We start from the raw sequence: 20,745 nt of genomic DNA on the forward strand, positions 1-20,745 counted from the left end.
ACTTTTGGTGGGCCAGTGGCGCAATGGATAACGCGTCTGACTACGGATCAGAAGATTCTAGGTTCGACTCCTGGCTGGCTCGCTCTGTGCTTGTTTTTCTCCGGCTTATTTTGTTGTTGTGTTTTTTTTCTCCAAAGTCCAAAAGAAAAGGCAACTCTCTAGGCATTCTTCTATTTTTTCCAAAAAAAGGCACATTCTGCACACCCATTCCGATGTCTAGGGGAGACACGGACATGCTTTGGTATTGCCATTCGTCTCACAAAATGCAGGCTGGTGGGCCAGTTGATTCTAGAATGAACAATTTCATCGCTACTCTGTAACCGCTTTACTACTTTGAAGGGTGCAATGCCATGTGGTTTTGATGTCACAGGCTTGCCATTTTGAAGCCTTATCACTAATTGCCACCTGGACATTGAGAATAATTTGTAATCTGCATTAAACTGAACGAGCGAATAATCAGCATATTAAAAATTGGTCTCACTTTCATTATTAACCTCACAACATGTCAGTTTTGTACCTTGACAGACCGACGATAGGCAGTTTTTCCTCTAGATAACGGTTGCCATGTGTGTTTTCAGATGCATGACACAAGTATTTTCACCTGGACAAGACCTTAATTACCAGTTCGAGGTATAAATTCAGCAATCACAGGATTCTGGCCAAAAAACTGAACCATGTGTGAGTCAACAAACATGTCCCTTGAATGCATGCAACACTATATATTTCAGTAAACCGTCCCTTCGGATGATTCTTGTATTGCCAAATTATTATCACATTGTTACAGTCACACACCAAAAGCAACAGGCCACTACAAAACCCTGCGCCCACACTGGCCACATTTATGGAAAGTGGCCCACAAGCTTGTGGCCAGTTAAAGCTGGCCAGTTCCCATATGGTCTAGCAGTTAGGATTCCTGGTTTTCTTGTACGCAGCCAGGGGTTGACTCCAGTTTTTCCTCTAGATAAAGGTTGCCGTGTGTGTTTTCAAATGGATGACACGAGTATTTTCACTTGGACAAGAGCTTAATTACCAGTTTGAGGAATCAATTCTGCAATCACAGGAATCTGCCCAAATACACTGAACCCCCGGGTTGAGTGAAAAAGCGGATTCCCTGAATGCATACAACACTATATAATTCAGAAAACCGTCCTTTTGCATAATTCTTGTTTTGCCAAATTATTATCACATTGTTACAGTCACAGAACTAAAGCAACAGGCCACTACAAGGTCCTGCGCCCACGCTGACCACATGTATGGAAAGTGCGCCAGAAGCCCATGGCCAGTTTAAAGTGTCCAAATCCCATATGGTCTAGTTGTTAGGATTCCTGGTTTTCACCCAGGCGGCCCGGGTTCAACTCCCGGTATGGGAATGCATGCTCCTTTTTGCTTCCCTCCTCAAAAATCCAGCAAATCTTCCTGCACCAGAAGTGACTTTTTGGCCAGCAGTAGAGCTACAGAACCCTGATATGTCGAGGTTCTGATCCAGCAAATCTTCCTGCACCAGAAGTGACTTTTTGGCCAGCAGTAGAGCTACAGAACCCTGATATGTCGAGGTTCTGACTAGCCCTTAGCCCCTTCGATAGCTCAGCTGGTAGAGCGGAGGACTGTAGGTTGGAGTGTTGGCCATCCTTAGGTCGCTGGTTCAACTCCGGCTCGAAGGAGGTGTTTTTTTCATGTTCCCACCAATGTTTTGGCTTGGAGCTGGCTTTCTCACAGCTGTCAGCAGAGCTTGGATTCGCAGTCCACAATTGGAAGGCAAAAGAGCTTTCCCTGACCGGGAATCGAACCCGGGCCGCGGCGGTGAGAGCGCCGAATCCTAACCACTAGACCACCAGGGATGGATGGTGGGCTGGAGGGCTCGTGGGCTGGAGGGCTCGTGGGCTGGTGGGCAGGAGGGCTGGAGGGCTCGTGGGCTGGTGGGCTGGTGGGCTGGTGGGCTGGTGGGCTGGTGGGCTGGAGGGCTGGTAGTCTGTTCTCCTGATAACAAGGTGAGAATGAGCAGACATCAATGCTTGCCACCGTCACATCGAAAACCAACAAGTCTGTAACAATCGGGGTCTTTACTGATGGTGGGCCAGTGGCGCTCCATGTCACCTGTAGGTCGTGGTTATTCTTTGTTATGACAGCCAATCACGTTCCCGGCTGCAACCATGAAACTTATGTTTTAGCCAATCAGCGCTCGTATCGCAACCGCGAATTTGCCAATCAGCGCTCGTATCGCAACCGCGAATTTGCCAATCAGCGCTCGTATTGTAACCGCGAATTAGCCAATCAGCGCCCGTTCCTCATCCGCGATTCTTCGTAGTAAGTAGATCAATTGATAACATTTAAAACTACCGGAGATTTAAGGATCACGGGTGAAGAAAAAGAAGATAACGGTCATCGATTAACTTCTAACCAACATTTGCAATGTAAGTGAGTCTTTTATCAATAAAATTACAATACTGGTGCACAAATATGCATTAATTCATGCTTCAAGAATGCACAGATAATCACGAGTTAATGTAAACTCATGAAGGACTAACTTAAACCATTTATTAATGATTACTACATCAGCAACTAATAAACATTCTATATGATTAATAGATTAAGTAATAAATAAATTGTTACCAGTCAAATGTACTTTAATGTATAAGTTGAGTAATAATAACATTATATTAACTAATGATTTAAATGTATATGTTAATTACTACAGTGGCCAAAGCTATGCACTTCAACTTCCAGTTGTCAGCTTTAATTAATCTTTAGCTAATGATTTGCAAAGGAAACTGAGGAACTGAGTTATAATATAATATTGTGGTATATTATCTAATTGTCAATGTTTTACTATTTTAAAGGTGAGCTTATTGGAGTGGAATATCTTTCCCAGCAAACTGGTAAAGTTCTGCAGGACTACAAGTTGGCCATTGAAGAGTCAGAGACTACTGAAGTTGGTATAGAGGTGGATGAAGGTTATGCTGAACTTGAGGAGTTTCAGGACATCACTGTCCCCACCTTTGACACTGAACGGACACCTGCTGCCTCTTCACAAGCATCAGTGTCTGCAGCATCTGCAGCATCATTTCCAACTCCTCCAGCAACCAGCCCCACGTCATCACTGTTTGTGGTCCCTCCATCATCAGTGTCATCTCCTGTCAGCAGCTCACTGCACGCTGAATCAACTCTTTCCTGGAGCACATAGCTGTGAGTTTTACTAAAGTATTGATAAAGGTTTCGTATTTGTTATCACACTAACTATAAATTTGTATTTATCACATTGAAAGGCATAAATACAAATTTAAAATAAATATTTACCTTTTTAATGTTGCCCCAGTGGACCGATTATCTGCAGAAACGGATCGTCCAACATTGGAAGAGAACACTTCACATGATGTAAGGGTCCAGTTTATTTTTTATGTACATTTACATGTGTGTAAGCATAATCTGGGTTACATTGGATGTGCTTTCATGTGAATATTTGTATTCACTGATGCTATCAAAAGTTCCTAAATTATCTTTCATTTTAGGATTCGGTTGGACCTGATAATATTGAGGGGTATGGAGCCGTGCAGGACTTGGCAGAGTTTTTGGTTAGCCTCAGAGACCACCGTCTGGCTTTGTCGGGAGAAGAGTGCATCAAGATCATCTCCCTATGGCAGGCATTGGGGGAGTATGACAAGAAAAAGACCATTTACCCACCACGTAACCAAACCAACCTAAAACAGGGACGATTCAGGGCCACTAAGAAGATTGTGGCCCCAGGTGTGGAGAGCAGCAAAAGGTATGTTACGTTTAGTAAACACAGGGTCTACACATTTTTTTATATAAAATATATATATATCTGAAACTGGCTGAAATTTCACCTACAACTTTTTTTGTTTAGTACGGATTTCTAGTTAAATTAGTAAAACCTGACACCTTCATGACTAGCTTATCTTCCTGTAGCCTGTTAAGTTCAAACTTAGCCTGATTACAACATAAATTATTAGTTGTGATTTACGTTTTATTCTGACTATATATATTAGGTTGCTAAGTATGTTACATTGCTATGAACACAGTTCCAACTGTACACTGGAATATTTAATTTAGAAGAAACAAGGCAATCATTTCTTAAATCATTAAAATCATTTTGTATCATGTTGAGTCAAATAATTTGTCTTTTACTGTACTTTAGTAAGTAGCCATGTAATAAGTGGGATAATATGCAGTCATTATTGTGAAAAAAACCTGACAGGCTGACTAACAACACCCTGTAATTATTCCACAACACAGTAGAGAACTGATTTATTGATATGACATTTCAACATCAATCTAAAAACAAAACAAAGAGAGACAACATAACTATGCGCACATATTATAAATTAACATTTAGACTACACAAAGCAAAACAGACAGCATAGGAAAGGTAAAATAAAAATAAGATCACACAATGAAAACAATCTTACATTAATAATATGTATTCTGTTGTAATTTGCAGGTGTTTCGTTGGGGCTCACAGTCCTGCACAGTGGCCTGACTGCAACCGAAGGCCATTTTCACAAGGCTCTGTGCTCTCTACCCAAACGCGGTGCGCTGTGATGGAATGAGGGTGTCCCGCTTCACTGTGGTAGCATGTGCTTACAAGCACATCCAAGATAGATATATAATACAAACGGTATGTTTATGTTTTTTATTATTATTTTGGCTAATATATGAAAAGTCCACTACAGTGGTAAAAACTATTTTTTTATTTACTATTTTTTTTAAGCAAATATGTCATAATTGCACTACTGTGGTAAATGTTTGTCTTTGTTTACTATTAATTCTTATTATTTTCTTAGTCTGATGTCAAAATTGCACTGCAAATGTTTGTTTTGGCTTGATATTTATTATATTTTTACACTGATATGTACAAATTTTATTATTGTGGTAAACATTTTTGGTGTATACTGTACAAAATTGCATTACTGTTCTAAATGTTTTATTGGCTTTAAAATATATATGCAGATTAAAAGGGTTGTTAATATTTGCCCTCACACTATTGTTATTGTTCCTATTTGTATTCTCACAATATTTGTAAATGTATATATATTTGCACTGTTGTTATAATTTTATATAATGACTTTATATTTGCAAATAAAAAGGGTTGTTAATCTTTGCACTCACAATGTTTTTGTGCCTATTTCTCACTGTAATTATAGTTGCAAAAAAAAAACATTTTTTTAAGTATTCCAGTATTACATAACAGTAAAACACACACACAAAGAAACAGGGACTTCCAGAATAAGTCAGAAAATATAATAATATAATATTATACTGTAAAAATAATATATTATACTGAAAAAAAAGTGTCAGTAAGCGCTGCGTTATTCATGTATTTTGTTATGAAAATTCACAAAAACACAAATCATGTATTTTTGCAATGAATAGTCACGTTTTATCTGTCAAATAATTTCGGCTTTTTTTATCCAGCTGGATGCCTTTGTCCATATAAGGTATTTCCTGTAGTGTGCGTCACATAGTGGTCACAGGTTGGTGCTTCTACGAGTCCGGTTTGGACGTTATGCGAGAGAGCGCCCTCCGGCGTCCGGTATGAATGAAACGTACATAAAGTGATTGTTTACCCTGGAAAGTTCCCAAATTAAAGTGCGGGGGACGAATTTACGTTCGATTAAATTACGGGGGATAATGATGATTACGCACGCGTGCATCAGCAGCGTCAAAACGGACACATTCCAGGAATTCCATCACTGGTCGGAGCGGGCCGCGAACTCGCGTACGTGTGCGTCTTTTAGGATCTTTACCTCGACTAATGGGCGCCGGCCTTGGCGCAATGGATAACGCGTCTGACTATGGATCAGAAGATTCTAGGTTCGACTCCTGGCTGGCTCGCTCTGTGCTTGTTTTTCTCCGGCTTATTTTGTTGTTGTGTTTTTTTCTCCAAAGTCCAAAAGAAAAGGCAACTCTCTAGGCATTCTTCTATTTTTTCCAAAAAAAGGCACATTCTGCACACCCATTCCGATGTCTAGGGGAGACACGGACATGCTTTGGTATTGCCATTCATCTCACAAAATGCTGGCTGGTGGGCCAGTTGATTCTAGAATGAACAATTTCATCGCTACTCTGTAACCGCTTTACTACTTTGAAGGGTGCAATGCCATGTGGTTTTGATGTCACAGGCTTGCCATTTTGAAGCCTTATCACTAATTGCCACCTGGACATTGAGAATAATTTGTAATCTGCATTAAACTGAACGAGCGAATAATCAGCATATTAAAAATTGGTCTCACTTTCATTATTAACCTCACAACATGTCAGTTTTGTACCTTGACAGACCGACGATAGGCAGTTTTTCCTCTAGATAACGGTTGCCATGTGTGTTTTCAGATGCATGACACAAGTATTTTCACCTGGACAAGACCTTAATTACCAGTTCGAGGTATAAATTCAGCAATCACAGGATTCTGGCCAAAAAACTGAACCATGTGTGAGTCAACAAACATGTCCCTTGAATGCATGCAACACTATATATTTCAGTAAACCGTCCCTTCGGATGATTCTTGTATTGCCAAATTATTATCACATTGTTACAGTCACACACCAAAAGCAACAGGCCACTACAAAACCCTGCGCCCACACTGGCCACATTTATGGAAAGTGGCCCACAAGCTTGTGGCCAGTTAAAGCTGGCCAGTTCCCATATGGTCTAGCAGTTAGGATTCCTGGTTTTCTCGTACGCAGCCAGGGGTTGACTCCAGTTTTTCCTCTAGATAAAGGTTGCCGTGTGTGTTTTCAAATGGATGACACGAGTATTTTCACTTGGACAAGAGCTTAATTACCAGTTTGAGGAATCAATTCTGCAATCACAGGAATCTGCCCAAATACACTGAACCCCCGGGTTGAGTGAAAAAACAGATTCCCTGAATGCATACAACACTATATAATTCAGAAAACCGTCCTTTTGGATAATTCTTGTTTTGCCAAATTATTATCACATTGTTACAGTCACAGAACTAAAGCAACAGGCCACTACAAGGTCCTGCGCCCACGCTGACCACATGTATGGAAAGTGCGCCAGAAGCCCATGGCCAGTTTAAAGTGTCCAGATCCCATATGGTCTAGCGGTTAGGATTCCTGGTTTTCACCCAGGCGGCCCGGGTTCAACTCCCGGTATGGGAATGCATGCTCCTTTTTGCTTCCCTCCTCAAAAATCCAGCAAATCTTCCTGCACCAGAAGTGACTTTTTGGCCGGCAGTAGAGCTACAGAACCCTGATATGTCGAGGTTCTGACTAGCCCTTAGCCCCTTCGATAGCTCAGCTGGTAGAGCGGAGGACTGTAGGTTGGAGTGTTGGCCATCCTTAGGTCGCTGGTTCAACTCCGGCTCGAAGGAGGTGTTTTTTTCATGTTCCCACCAATGTTTTGGCTTGGAGCTGGCTTTCTCACAGCTGTCAGCAGAGCTTGAATTCGCAGTCCACAATTGGAAGGCAAAAGAGCTTTCCCTGACCGGGAATCGAACCCGGGCCGCGGCGGTGAGAGCGCCGAATCCTAACCACTAGACCACCAGGGATGGATGGTGGGCTCGTGGGCTGGTGGGCAGGAGGGCTGGAGGGCTGGTGGGCTGGTGGGCTGGAGGGCTGGTAGTCTGTTCTCCTGATAACAAGGTGAGAATGAGCAGACATCAATGCTTGCCACCGTCACATCGAAAACCAACAAGTCTGTAACAATCGGGGGTCTTTACTAATGGTGGGCCAGTGGCGCAATGGATAACGCGTCTGACTACGGATCAGAAGATTCTCGGTTCGACTCCTGGCTGGCTCGCTCTGTGCTTGTTTTTCTCCGGCTTATTTTGTTGTTGTGTTTTTTTTCTCCAAAGTCCAAAAGAAAAGGCAACTCTCTAGGCATTCTTCTATTTTTTCCAAAAAAAGGCACATTCTGCACACCCATTCCGATGTCTAGGGGAGACACGGACATGCTTTGGTATTGCCATTCGTCTCACAAAATGCAGGCTGGTGGGCCAGTTGATTCTAGAATAAACAATTTCATCGCTACTCTGTAACCGCTTTACTACTTTGAAGGGTGCAATGCCATGTGGTTTTGATGTCACAGGCTTGCCATTTTGAAGCCTTATCACTAATTGCCACCTGGACATTGAGAATAATTTGTAATCTGCATTAAACTGAACGAGCGAATAATCAGCATATTAAAAATTGGTCTCACTTTCATTATTAACCTCACAACATGTCAGTTTTGTACCTTGACAGACCGACGATAGGCAGTTTTTCCTCTAGATAACGGTTGCCATGTGTGTTTTCAGATGCATGACACAAGTATTTTCACCTGGACAAGACCTTAATTACCAGTTCGAGGTATAAATTCAGCAATCACAGGATTCTGGCCAAAAAACTGAACCATGTGTGAGTCAACAAACATGTCCCTTGAATGCCTGCAACACTATATATTTCAGTAAACCGTCCCTTTGGATGATTCTTGTATTGCCAAATTATTATCACATTGTTACAGTCACACACCAAAAGCAACAGGCCACTACAAAACCTTGCGCCCACACTGGCCACATTTATGGAAAGTGGCCCACAAGCTTGTGGCCAGTTAAAGCTGGCCAGTTCCCATATGGTCTAGCAGTTAGGATTCCTGGTTTTCTTGTACGCAGCCAGGGGTTGACTCCAGTTTTTCCTCTAGATAAAGGTTGCCGTGTGTGTTTTCAAATGGATGACACGAGTATTTTCACTTGGACAAGAGCTTAATTACCAGTTTGAGGAATCAATTCTGCAATCACAGGAATCTGCCCAAATACACTGAACCCCCGGGTTGAGTGAAAAAACAGATTCCCTGAATGCATACAACACTATATAATTCAGAAAACCGTCATTTTGCATAATTCTTGTTTTGCCAAATTATTATCACATTGTTACAGTCACAGAACTAAAGCAACAGGCCACTACAAGGTCCTGCGCCCACGCTGACCACATGTATGGAAAGTGCGCCAGAAGCCCATGGCCAGTTTAAAGTGTCCAAATCCCATATGGTCTAGCGGTTAGGATTCCTGGTTTTCACCCAGGCGGCCCGGGTTCAACTCCCGGTATGGGAATGCATGCTCCTTTTTGCTTCCCTCCTCAAAAATCCAGCAAATCTTCCTGCACCAGAAGTGACTTTTTGGCCAGCAGTAGAGCTACAGAACCCTGATATGTCGAGGTTCTGACTAGCCATTAGCCCCTTCGATAGCTCAGCTGGTAGAGCGGAGGACTGTAGGTTGGAGTGTTGGCCATCCTTAGGTCGCTGGTTCAACTCCGGCTCGAAGGAGGTGTTTTTTTCATGTTCCCACCAATGTTTTGGCTTGGAGCTGGCTTTCTCAAAGCTGTAAGCAGAGCTTGGATTCGCAGTCCACAATTGGAAGGCAAAAGAGCTTTCCCTGACCGGGAATCGAACCCGGGCCGCGGCGGTGAGAGCGCCGAATCCTAACCACTAGACCACCAGGGATGGATGGTGGGCTGGAGAGCTCGTGGGCTGGTGGGCAGGAGGGCTGGAGGGCTCGTGGGCTGGTGGGCTGGTGGGCTGGTGGGCTGGAGGGCTGGTAGTCTGTTCTCCTGATAACAAGGTGAGAATGAGCAGACATCAATGCTTGCCACCGTCACATCGAAAACCAACAAGTCTGTAACAATCGGGGGTCTTTACTTTTGGTGGGCCAGTGGCGCAATGGATAACGCATCTGACTACGGATCAGAAGATTCTAGGTTCGACTCCTGGCTGGCTCGCTCTGTGCTTGTTTTTCTCCGGCTTATTTTGTTGTTGTGTTTTTTTCTCCAAAGTCCAAAAGAAAAGGCAACTCTCTAGGCATTCTTCTATTTTTTCCAAAAAAAGGCACATTCTGCACACCCATTCCGATGTCTAGGGGAGACACGGACATGCTTTGGTATTGCCATTCGTCTCACAAAATGCAGGCTGGTGGGCCAGTTGATTCTAGAATGAACAATTTCATCGCTACTCTGTAACCGCTTTACTACTTTGAAGGGTGCAATGCCATGTGGTTTTGATGTCACAGGCTTGCCATTTTGAAGACTTATCACTAATTGCCACCTGGACATTGAGAATAATTTGTAATCTGCATTAAACTGAACGAGCGAATAATCAGCATATTAAAAATTGGTCTCACTTTCATTATTAACCTCACAACATGTCAGTTTTGTACCTTGACAGACCGACGATAGGCAGTTTTTCCTCTAGATAATGGTTGCCATGTGTGTTTTCAGATGCATGACACAAGTATTTTCACCTGGACAAGACCTTAATTACCAGTTCGAGGTATAAATTCAGCAATCACAGGATTCTGGCCAAAAGACTGAACCATGTGTGAGTCAACAAACATGTCCCTTGAATGCATGCAACACTATATATTTCAGTAAACCGTCCCTTCGGATGATTCTTGTATTGCCAAATTATTATCACATTGTTACAGTCACACACCAAAAGCAACAGGCCACTACAAAACCTTGCGCCCACACTGGCCACATTTATGGAAAGTGGCCCACAAGCTTGTGGCCAGTTAAAGCTGGCCAGTTCCCATATGGTCTAGCAGTTAGGATTCCTGGTTTTCTTGTACGCAGCCAGGGGTTGACTCCAGTTTTTCCTCTAGATAAAGGTTGCCGTGTGTGTTTTCAAATGGATGACACGAGTATTTTCACTTGGACAAGAGCTTAATTACCAGTTTGAGGAATCAATTCTGCAATCACAGGAATCTGCCCAAATACACTGAACCCCCGGGTTGAGTGAAAAAACAGATTCCCTGAATGCATACAACACTATATAATTCAGAAAACCGTCATTTTGCATAATTCTTGTTTTGCCAAATTATTATCACATTGTTACAGTCACAGAACTAAAGCAACAGGCCACTACAAGGTCCTGCGCCCACGCTGACCACATGTATGGAAAGTGCGCCAGAAGCCCATGGCCAGTTTAAAGTGTCCAAATCCCATATGGTCTAGCGGTTAGGATTCCTGGTTTTCACCCAGGCGGCCCGGGTTCAACTCCCGGTATGGGAATGCATGCTCCTTTTTGCTTCCCTCCTCAAAAATCCAGCAAATCTTCCTGCACCAGAAGTGACTTTTTGGCCAGCAGTAGAGCTACAGAACCCTGATATGTCGAGGTTCTGACTAGCCATTAGCCCCTTCGATAGCTCAGCTGGTAGAGCGGAGGACTGTAGGTTGGAGTGTTGGCCATCCTTAGGTCGCTGGTTCAACTCCGGCTCGAAGGAGGTGTTTTTTTCATGTTCCCACCAATGTTTTGGCTTGGAGCTGGCTTTCTCACAGCTGTAAGCAGAGCTTGGATTCGCAGTCCACAATTGGAAGGCAAAAGAGCTTTCCCTGACCGGGAATCGAACCCGGGCCGCGGCGGTGAGAGCGCCGAATCCTAACCACTAGACCACCAGGGATGGATGGTGGGCTGGAGAGCTCGTGGGCTGGTGGGCAGGAGGGCTGGAGGGCTCGTGGGCTGGTGGGCTGGTGGGCTGGTGGGCTGGAGGGCTGGTAGTCTGTTCTCCTGATAACAAGGTGAGAATGAGCAGACATCAATGCTTGCCACCGTCACATCGAAAACCAACAAGTCTGTAACAATCGGGGGTCTTTACTTTTGGTGGGCCAGTGGCGCAATGGATAACGCATCTGACTACGGATCAGAAGATTCTAGGTTCGACTCCTGGCTGGCTCGCTCTGTGCTTGTTTTTCTCCGGCTTATTTTGTTGTTGTGTTTTTTTCTCCAAAGTCCAAAAGAAAAGGCAACTCTCTAGGAATTCTTCTATTTTTTCCAAAAAAAGGCACATTCTGCACACCCATTCCGATGTCTAGGGGAGACACGGACATGCTTTGGTATTGCCATTCGTCTCACAAAATGCAGGCTGGTGGGCCAGTTGATTCTAGAATGAACAATTTCATCGCTACTCTGTAACCGCTTTACTACTTTGAAGGGTGCAATGCCATGTGGTTTTGATGTCACAGGCTTGCCATTTTGAAGACTTATCACTAATTGCCACCTGGACATTGAGAATAATTTGTAATCTGCATTAAACTGAACGAGCGAATAATCAGCATATTAAAAATTGGTCTCACTTTCATTATTAACCTCACAACATGTCAGTTTTGTACCTTGACAGACCGACGATAGGCAGTTTTTCCTCTAGATAACGGTTGCCATGTGTGTTTTCAGATGCATGACACAAGTATTTTCACCTGGACAAGACCTTAATTACCAGTTCGAGGTATAAATTCAGCAATCACAGGATTCTGGCCAAAAAACTGAACCATGTGTGAGTCAACAAACATGTCCCTTGAATGCATGCAACACTATATATTTCAGTAAACCGTCCCTTCGGATGATTCTTGTATTGCCAAATTATTATCACATTGTTACAGTCACACACCAAAAGCAACAGGCCACTACAAAACCCTGCGCCCACACTGGCCACATTTATGGAAAGTGGCCCACAAGCTTGTGGCCAGTTAAAGCTGGCCAGTTCCCATATGGTCTAGCAGTTAGGATTCCTGGTTTTCTCGTACGCAGCCAGGGGTTGACTCCAGTTTTTCCTCTAGATAAATGTTGCCGTGTGTGTTTTCAAATGGATGACACGAGTATTTTCACTTGGACAAGAGCTTAATTACCAGTTTGAGGAATCAATTCTGCAATCACAGGAATCTGCCCAAATACACTGAACCCCCGGGTTGAGTGAAAAAACAGATTCCCTGAATGCATACAACACTATATAATTCAGAAAACCGTCCTTTTGGATAATTCTTGTTTTGCCAAATTATTATCACATTGTTACAGTCACAGAACTAAAGCAACAGGCCACTACAAGGTCCTGCGCCCACGCTGACCACATGTATGGAAAGTGCGCCAGAAGCCCATGGCCAGTTTAAAGTGTCCAGATCCCATATGGTCTAGCGGTTAGGATTCCTGGTTTTCACCCAGGCGGCCCGGGTTCAACTCCCGGTATGGGAATGCATGCTCCTTTTTGCTTCCCTCCTCAAAAATCCAGCAAATCTTCCTGCACCAGAAGTGACTTTTTGGCCAGCAGTAGAGCTACAGAACCCTGATATGTCGAGGTTCTGACTAGCCCTTAGCCCCTTCGATAGCTCAGCTGGTAGAGCGGAGGACTGTAGGTTGGAGTGTTGGCCATCCTTAGGTCGCTGGTTCAACTCCGGCTCGAAGGAGGTGTTTTTTTCATGTTCCCACCAATGTTTTGGCTTGGAGCTGGCTTTCTCACATCTGTCAGCAGAGCTTGAATTCGCAGTCCACAATTGGAAGGCAAAAGAGCTTTCCCTGACCGGGAATCGAACCCGGGCCGCGGCGGTGAGAGCGCCGAATCCTAACCACTAGACCACCAGGGAGGGATGGTGGGCTGGAGGGCTCGTGGGCTGCTGGGGTGGTGGGCTGGAGGGCTGGTAGTCTGTTCTCCTGATAACAAGGTGAGAATGAGCAGACATCAATGCTTGCCACCGTCACATCGAAAACCAACAAGTCTGTAACAATCGGGGGTCTTTACTAATGGTGGGCCAGTGGCGCAATGGATAACGCGTCTGACTACGGATCAGAAGATTCTCGGTTCGACTCCTGGCTGGCTCGCTCTGTGCTTGTTTTTCTCCGGCTTATTTTGTTGTTGTGTTTTTTTTCTCCAAAGTCCAAAAGAAAAGGCAACTCTCTAGGCATTCTTCTATTTTTTCCAAAAAAAGGCACATTCTGCACACCCATTCCGATGTCTAGGGGAGACACGGACATGCTTTGGTATTGCCATTCGTCTCACAAAATGCAGGCTGGTGGGCCAGTTGATTCTAGAATAAACAATTTCATCGCTACTCTGTAACCGCTTTACTACTTTGAAGGGTGCAATGCCATGTGGTTTTGATGTCACAGGCTTGCCATTTTGAAGCCTTATCACTAATTGCCACCTGGACATTGAGAATAATTTGTAATCTGCATTAAACTGAACGAGCGAATAATCAGCATATTAAAAATTGGTCTCACTTTCATTATTAACCTCACAACATGTCAGTTTTGTACCTTGACAGACCGACGATAGGCAGTTTTTCCTCTAGATAACGGTTGCCATGTGTGTTTTCAGATGCATGACACAAGTATTTTCACCTGGACAAGACCTTAATTACCAGTTCGAGGTATAAATTCAGCAATCACAGGATTCTGGCCAAAAAACTGAACCATGTGTGAGTCAACAAACATGTCCCTTGAATGCCTGCAACACTATATATTTCAGTAAACCGTCCCTTTGGATGATTCTTGTATTGCCAAATTATTATCACATTGTTACAGTCACACACCAAAAGCAACAGGCCACTACAAAACCTTGCGCCCACACTGGCCACATTTATGGAAAGTGGCCCACAAGCTTGTGGCCAGTTAAAGCTGGCCAGTTCCCATATGGTCTAGCAGTTAGGATTCCTGGTTTTCTTGTACGCAGCCAGGGGTTGACTCCAGTTTTTCCTCTAGATAAAGGTTGCCGTGTGTGTTTTCAAATGGATGACACGAGTATTTTCACTTGGACAAGAGCTTAATTACCAGTTTGAGGAATCAATTCTGCAATCACAGGAATCTGCCCAAATACACTGAACCCCCGGGTTGAGTGAAAAAACAGATTCCCTGAATGCATACAACACTATATAATTCAGAAAACCGTCATTTTGCATAATTCTTGTTTTGCCAAATTATTATCACATTGTTACAGTCACAGAACTAAAGCAACAGGCCACTACAAGGTCCTGCGCCCACGCTGACCACATGTATGGAAAGTGCGCCAGAAGCCCATGGCCAGTTTAAAGTGTCCAAATCCCATATGGTCTAGCGGTTAGGATTCCTGGTTTTCACCCAGGCGGCCCGGGTTCAACTCCCGGTATGGGAATGCATGCTCCTTTTTGCTTCCCTCCTCAAAAATCCAGCAAATCTTCCTGCACCAGAAGTGACTTTTTGGCCAGCAGTAGAGCTACAGAACCCTGATATGTCGAGGTTCTGACTAGCCATTAGCCCCTTCGATAGCTCAGCTGGTAGAGCGGAGGACTGTAGGTTGGAGTGTTGGCCATCCTTAGGTCGCTGGTTCAACTCCGGCTCGAAGGAGGTGTTTTTTTCATGTTCCCACCAATGTTTTGGCTTGGAGCTGGCTTTCTCACAGCTGTAAGCAGAGCTTGGATTCGCAGTCCACAATTGGAAGGCAAAAGAGCTTTCCCTGACCGGGAATCGAACCCGGGCCGCGGCGGTGAGAGCGCCGAATCCTAACCACTAGACCACCAGGGATGGATGGTGGGCTGGAGGGCTCGTGGGCTGGTGGGCAGGAGGGCTGGAGGGCTCGTGGGCTGGTGGGCTGGTGGGCTGGAGGGCTGGTAGTCTGTTCTCCTGATAACAAGGTGAGAATGAGCAGACATCAATGCTTGCCACCGTCACATCGAAAACCAACAAGTCTGTAACAATCGGGGGTCTTTACTTTTGGTGGGCCAGTGGCGCAATGGATAACGCATCTGACTACGGATCAGAAGATTCTAGGTTCGACTCCTGGCTGGCTCGCTCTGTGCTTGTTTTTCTCCGGCTTATTTTGTTGTTGTGTTTTTTTCTCCAAAGTCCAAAAGAAAAGGCAACTCTCTAGGCATTCTTCTATTTTTTCCAAAAAAAGGCACATTCTGCACACCCATTCCGATGTCTAGGGGAGACACGGACATGCTTTGGTATTGCCATTCGTCTCACAAAATGCAGGCTGGTGGGCCAGTTGATTCTAGAATGAACAATTTCATTGCTACTCTGTAACCGCTTTACTACTTTGAAGGGTGCAATGCCATGTGGTTTTGATGTCACAGGCTTGCCATTTTGAAGACTTATCACTAATTGCCACCTGGACATTGAGAATAATTTGTAATCTGCATTAAACTGAACGAGCGAATAATCAGCATATTAAAAATTGGTCTCACTTTCATTATTAACCTCACAACATGTCAGTTTTGTACCTTGACAGACCGACGATAGGCAGTTTTTCCTCTAGATAATGGTTGCCATGTGTTTTTTCAGATGCATGACACAAGTATTTTCACCTGGACAAGACCTTAATTACCAGTTCGAGGTATAAATTCAGCAATCACAGGATTCTGGCCAAAAGACTGAACCATGTGTGAGTCAACAAACATGTCCCTTGAATGCATGCAACACTATATATTTCAGTAAACCGTCCCTTCGGATGATTCTTGTATTGCCAAATTATTATCACATTGTTACAGTCACACACCAAAAGCAACAGGCCACTACAAAACCTTGCGCCCACACTGGCCACATTTATGGAAAGTGGCCCACAAGCTTGTGGCCAGTTAAAGCTGGCCAGTTCCCATATGGTCTAGCAGTTAGGATTCCTGGTTTTCTTGTACGCAGCCAGGGGTTGACTCCAGTTTTTCCTCTAGATAAAGGTTGCCGTGTGTGTTTTCAAATGGATGACACGAGTATTTTCACTTGGACAAGAGCTTAATTACCAGTTTGAGGAATCAATTCTGCAATCACAGGAATCTGCCCAAATACACTGAACCCCCGGGTTGATTGAAAAAACAGATTCCCTGAATGCATACAACACTATATAATTCAGAAAACCGTCATTTTGCATAATTCTTGTTTTGCCAAATTATTATCACATTGTTACAGTCACAGAACTAAAGCAACAGGCCACTACAAGGTCCTGCGCCCACGCTGACCACATGTATGGAAAGTGCGCCAGAAGCCCATGGCCAGTTTAAAGTGTCCAAATCCCATATGGTCTAGCGGTTAGGATTCCTGGTTTTCACCCAGGCGGCCCGGGTTCAACTCCCGGTATGGGAATGCATGCTCCTTTTTGCTTCCCTCCTCAAAAATCCATCAAATCTTCCTGCACCAGAAGTGACTTTTTGGCCAGCAGTAGAGCTACAGAACCCTGATATGTCGAGGTTCTGATCCAGCAAATCTTCCTGCACCAGAAGTGACTTTTTGGCCAGCAGTAGAGCTACAGAACCCTGATATGTCGAGGTTCTGACTAGCCCTCAGCCCCTTCGATAGCTCAGCTGGTAGAGCGGAGGACTGTAGGTTGGAGTGTTGGCCATCCTTAGGTCGCTGGTTCAACTCCGGCTCGAAGGAGGTGTTTTTTTTCATGTTCCCACCAATGTTTTGGCTTGGAGCTGGCTTTCTCACAGCTGTCAGCAGAGCTTGAATTCGCAGTCCACAATTGGAAGGAAAAAGAGCTTTCCCTGACCGGGAATCGAACCCGGGCCGCGGCGGTGAGAGCGCCGAATCCTAACCACTAGACCACCAGGGATGGATGGTGGGCTCGTGGGCTGGTGGGCAGGAGGGCTGGAGGGCTCGTGGGCTGGTGGGCTGGTGGGCTGGTGGGCTGGAGGGCTGGTAGTCTGTTCTCCTGATAACAAGGTGAGAATGAGCAGACATCAATGCTTGCCACCGTCACATCGAAAACCAACAAGTCTGTAACAATCGGGTGTCTTTACTAATGGTGGGCCAGTGGCGCAATGGATAACTCGTCTGACTACGGATCAGAAGATTCTAGGTTCGACTCCTGGCTGGCTCGCTCTGTGCTTGTTTTTCTCCGGCTTATTTTGTTGTTGTGTTTTTTTTCTCCAAAGTCCAAAAGAAAAGGCAACTCTCTAGGCATTCTTCTATTTTTTCCAAAAAAAGGCACATTCTGCACACCCATTCCGATGTCTAGGGGAGACACGGACATGCTTTGGTATTGCCATTCGTCTCACAAAATGCAGGCTGGTGGGCCAGTTGATTCTAGAAAGAACAATTTCATCGCTACTCTGTAACCGCTTTACTACTTTGAAGGGTGCAATGCCATGTGGTTTTGATGTCACAGGCTTGCCATTTTGAAGCCTTATCACTAATTGCCACCTGGACATTGAGAATAATTTGTAATCTGCATTAAACTGAACGAGCGAATAATCAGCAATTTTGCGGATTAAAAATTGGTCTCACTTTCATTATTAACCTCACAACATGTCAGTTTTGTACCTTGACAGACCGACGATAGGCAGTTTTTCCTCTAGATAACGGTTGCCATGTGTGTTTTCAGATGCATGACACAAGTATTTTCACCTGGACAAGACCTTAATTACCAGTTCGAGGTATAAATTCAGCAATCACAGGATTCTGGCCAAAAAACTGAACCATGTGTGAGTCAACAAACATGTCCCTTGAATGCATGCAACACTATATATTTCAGTAAACCGTCCCTTCGGATGATTCTTGTATTGCCAAATTATTATCACATTGTTACAGTCACACACCAAAAGCAACAGGCCACTACAAAACCCTGCGCCCACACTGGCCACATTTATGGAAAGTGGCCCACAAGCTTGTGGCCAGTTAAAGCTGGCCAGTTCCCATATGGTCTAGCAGTTAGGATTCCTGGTTTTCTCGTACGCAGCCAGGGGTTGACTCCAGTTTTTCCTCTAGATAAAGGTTGCCGTGTGTGTTTTCAAATGGATGACACAAGTATTTTCACTTGGACAAGAGCTTAATTACCAGTTTGAGGAATCAATTCTGCAATCACAGGAATCTGCCCAAATACACTGAACCCCCGGGTTGAGTGAAAAAACTGATTCCCTGAATGCATACAACACTATATAATTCAGAAAACCGTCCTTTTGGACAATTCTTGTTTTGCCAAATTATTATCACATTGTTACAGTCACAGAACTAAAGCAACAGGCCACTACAAGGTCCTGCGCCCACGCTGACCACATGTATGGAAAGTGCGCCAGAAGCCCATGGCCAGTTTAAAGTGTCCAGATCCCATATGGTCTAGCGGTTAGGATTCCTGGTTTTCACCCAGGCGGCCCGGGTTCAACTCCCGGTATGGAAATGCCCGTCCTTTTTGCTTCCCTCCTCAAAAATCCAGCAAATCTTCCTGCACCAGAAGTGACTTTTTGGCCAGCAGTAGAGCTACAGAACCCTGATATGTCGAGGTTCTGACTAGCCCTTAGCCCCTTCGATAGCTCAGCTGGTAGAGCGGAGGACTGTAGGTTGGAGTGTTGGCCATCCTTAGGTCGCTGGTTCAACTCCGGCTCGAAGGAGGTGTTTTTTTCATGTTCCCACCAATGTTTTGGCTTGGAGCTGGCTTTCTCACAGCTGTCAGCAGAGCTTGAATTCGCAGTCCACAATTGGAAGGCAAAAGAGCTTTCCCTGACCGGGAATCGAACCCGGGCCGCGGCGGTGAGAACGCCGAATTCTAACCACTAGACCACCAGGGAGGGATGGTGGGCTGTAGGGCTCGTGGGCTGGAGGGCTCGTGGGCTGCTGGGCTGGTGGGCTGGAGGGCTGGAGGGCTGGAGGGCTGGTAGTCTGTTCTCCTGATAACAAGGTGAGAATGAGCAGACATCAATGCTTGCCACCGTCACATCGAAAACCAACAAGTCTGTAACAATCGGGGGTCTTTACTTTTGGTGGGCCAGTGGCGCAATGGATAACGCGTCTGACTACGGATCAGAAGATTCTAGGTTCGACTCCTGGCTGGCTCGCTCTGTGCTTGTTTTTCTCCGGCTTATTTTGTTGTTGTGTTTTTTTTCTCCAAAGTCCAAAAGAAAAGGCAACTCTCTAGGCATTCTTCTATTTTTTCCAAAAAAAGGCACATTCTGCACACCCATTCCGATGTCTAGGGGAGACACGGACATGCAGTCTCACAAAATGCAGGCTGGTGGGCCAGTTGATTCTAGAATGAACAATTTCATCGCTACTCTGTAACCGCTTTACTACTTTGAAGGGTGCAATGCCATGTGGTTTTGATGTCACAGGCTTGCCATTTTGAAGCCTTATCACTAATTGCCACCTGGACATTGAGAATAATTTGTAATCTGCATTAAACTGAACGAGCGAATAATCAGCATATTAAAAATTGGTCTCACTTTCATTATTAACCTCACAACATGTCAGTTTTGTACCTTGACAGACCGACGATAGGCAGTTTTTCCTCTAGATAACGGTTGCCATGTGTGTTTTCAGATGCATGACACAAGTATTTTCACCTGGACAAGACCTTAATTACCAGTTCGAGGTATAAATTCAGCAATCACAGGATTCTGGCCAAAAAACTGAACCATGTGTGAGTCAACAAACATGTCCCTTGAATGCATGCAACACTATATATTTCAGTAAACCGTCCCTTCGGATGATTCTTGTATTGCCAAATTATTATCACATTGTTACAGTCACACACCAAAAGCAACAGGCCACTACAAAACCCTGCGCCCACACTGGCCACATTTATGGAAAGTGGCCCACAAGCTTGTGGCCAGTTAAAGCTGGCCAGTTCCCATATGGGCTGGAGGGCTCGTGGGCTGGTGGGCAGGAGGGCTGGAGGGCTGGTGGGCTGGTGGGCTGGTGGGCTGGTGGGCTGGAGGGCTGGTGGGCTGGAGGGCTGGAGGGCTGGTGGGCTGGAGGGCTGGTGGGCTGGAGGGCTGGTGGGCTGGAGGGCTGGTAGTCTGTTCTCCTGATAACAAGGTGAGAATGAGCAGACATCAATGCTTGCCACCGTCACATCGAAAACCAACAAGTCTGTAACAATCGGGGGTCTTTACTAATGGTGGGCCAGTGGCGCAATGGATAACGCGTCTGACTACGGATCAGAAGATTCTAGGTTCGACTCCTGGCTGGCTCGCTCTGTGCTTGTTTTTCTCCGGCTTATTTTGTTGTTGTGTTTTTTTTCTCCAAAGTCCAAAAGAAAAGGCAACTCTCTAGGCATTCTTCTATTTTTTTCA

General features: G+C 44.8%; 1 protein-coding gene and 16 non-coding genes across 17 annotated transcripts; 10 read left to right on the forward strand and 7 right to left on the reverse strand.

Moving 5' to 3' along the window:
• Positions 1 to 9: 9 nt before the first annotated feature.
• trnar-acg (transfer RNA arginine (anticodon ACG)) lies at positions 10 to 82 on the forward strand. Its single transcript has one exon. It is a non-coding gene; the product is annotated as a tRNA-Arg (tRNA).
• A 1,684-nt stretch (positions 83 to 1,766) lies between these two features.
• trnae-cuc (transfer RNA glutamic acid (anticodon CUC)) lies at positions 1,767 to 1,838 on the reverse strand. Its single transcript has one exon. It is a non-coding gene; the product is annotated as a tRNA-Glu (tRNA).
• Positions 1,839 to 2,703: 865 nt separating this feature from the next.
• On the forward strand, positions 2,704 to 5,086 carry LOC128022785 (uncharacterized). Its single transcript, XM_052610577.1, has 4 exons — positions 2,704 to 3,183; positions 3,314 to 3,372; positions 3,507 to 3,760; positions 4,457 to 5,086. The coding sequence occupies exons 1-4, from the start codon at positions 2,946 to 2,948 to the stop codon at positions 4,563 to 4,565; spliced, it is 660 nt and encodes a 219-aa protein (XP_052466537.1). The 5' UTR covers positions 2,704 to 2,945; the 3' UTR covers positions 4,566 to 5,086.
• Positions 5,087 to 7,065: 1,979 nt separating this feature from the next.
• Positions 7,066 to 7,137, forward strand: trnae-uuc (transfer RNA glutamic acid (anticodon UUC)). Its single transcript has one exon. It is a non-coding gene; the product is annotated as a tRNA-Glu (tRNA).
• A 317-nt stretch (positions 7,138 to 7,454) lies between these two features.
• trnae-cuc (transfer RNA glutamic acid (anticodon CUC)) lies at positions 7,455 to 7,526 on the reverse strand. Its single transcript has one exon. It is a non-coding gene; the product is annotated as a tRNA-Glu (tRNA).
• A 1,467-nt stretch (positions 7,527 to 8,993) lies between these two features.
• On the forward strand, positions 8,994 to 9,065 carry trnae-uuc (transfer RNA glutamic acid (anticodon UUC)). Its single transcript has one exon. It is a non-coding gene; the product is annotated as a tRNA-Glu (tRNA).
• Positions 9,066 to 9,382: 317 nt separating this feature from the next.
• Positions 9,383 to 9,454, reverse strand: trnae-cuc (transfer RNA glutamic acid (anticodon CUC)). Its single transcript has one exon. It is a non-coding gene; the product is annotated as a tRNA-Glu (tRNA).
• A 1,490-nt stretch (positions 9,455 to 10,944) lies between these two features.
• On the forward strand, positions 10,945 to 11,016 carry trnae-uuc (transfer RNA glutamic acid (anticodon UUC)). Its single transcript has one exon. It is a non-coding gene; the product is annotated as a tRNA-Glu (tRNA).
• Positions 11,017 to 11,333: 317 nt separating this feature from the next.
• On the reverse strand, positions 11,334 to 11,405 carry trnae-cuc (transfer RNA glutamic acid (anticodon CUC)). The gene has a single exon. It is a non-coding gene; the product is annotated as a tRNA-Glu (tRNA).
• A 1,490-nt stretch (positions 11,406 to 12,895) lies between these two features.
• On the forward strand, positions 12,896 to 12,967 carry trnae-uuc (transfer RNA glutamic acid (anticodon UUC)). Its single transcript has one exon. It is a non-coding gene; the product is annotated as a tRNA-Glu (tRNA).
• A 317-nt stretch (positions 12,968 to 13,284) lies between these two features.
• trnae-cuc (transfer RNA glutamic acid (anticodon CUC)) lies at positions 13,285 to 13,356 on the reverse strand. The gene has a single exon. It is a non-coding gene; the product is annotated as a tRNA-Glu (tRNA).
• A 1,451-nt stretch (positions 13,357 to 14,807) lies between these two features.
• trnae-uuc (transfer RNA glutamic acid (anticodon UUC)) lies at positions 14,808 to 14,879 on the forward strand. The gene has a single exon. It is a non-coding gene; the product is annotated as a tRNA-Glu (tRNA).
• Positions 14,880 to 15,196: 317 nt separating this feature from the next.
• On the reverse strand, positions 15,197 to 15,268 carry trnae-cuc (transfer RNA glutamic acid (anticodon CUC)). Its single transcript has one exon. It is a non-coding gene; the product is annotated as a tRNA-Glu (tRNA).
• Positions 15,269 to 16,750: 1,482 nt separating this feature from the next.
• trnae-uuc (transfer RNA glutamic acid (anticodon UUC)) lies at positions 16,751 to 16,822 on the forward strand. Its single transcript has one exon. It is a non-coding gene; the product is annotated as a tRNA-Glu (tRNA).
• A 397-nt stretch (positions 16,823 to 17,219) lies between these two features.
• On the reverse strand, positions 17,220 to 17,291 carry trnae-cuc (transfer RNA glutamic acid (anticodon CUC)). The gene has a single exon. It is a non-coding gene; the product is annotated as a tRNA-Glu (tRNA).
• A 2,145-nt stretch (positions 17,292 to 19,436) lies between these two features.
• On the forward strand, positions 19,437 to 19,509 carry trnar-acg (transfer RNA arginine (anticodon ACG)). The gene has a single exon. It is a non-coding gene; the product is annotated as a tRNA-Arg (tRNA).
• Positions 19,510 to 20,572: 1,063 nt separating this feature from the next.
• On the forward strand, positions 20,573 to 20,645 carry trnar-acg (transfer RNA arginine (anticodon ACG)). The gene has a single exon. It is a non-coding gene; the product is annotated as a tRNA-Arg (tRNA).
• The last annotated feature ends 100 nt before the right edge of the window (positions 20,646 to 20,745 follow it).

Source organism: Carassius gibelio, chromosome A11, assembly GCF_023724105.1.
Source record: "Carassius gibelio isolate Cgi1373 ecotype wild population from Czech Republic chromosome A11, carGib1.2-hapl.c, whole genome shotgun sequence".
In the NCBI taxonomy this organism is placed as follows: domain Eukaryota; kingdom Metazoa; phylum Chordata; class Actinopteri; order Cypriniformes; family Cyprinidae; genus Carassius; species Carassius gibelio.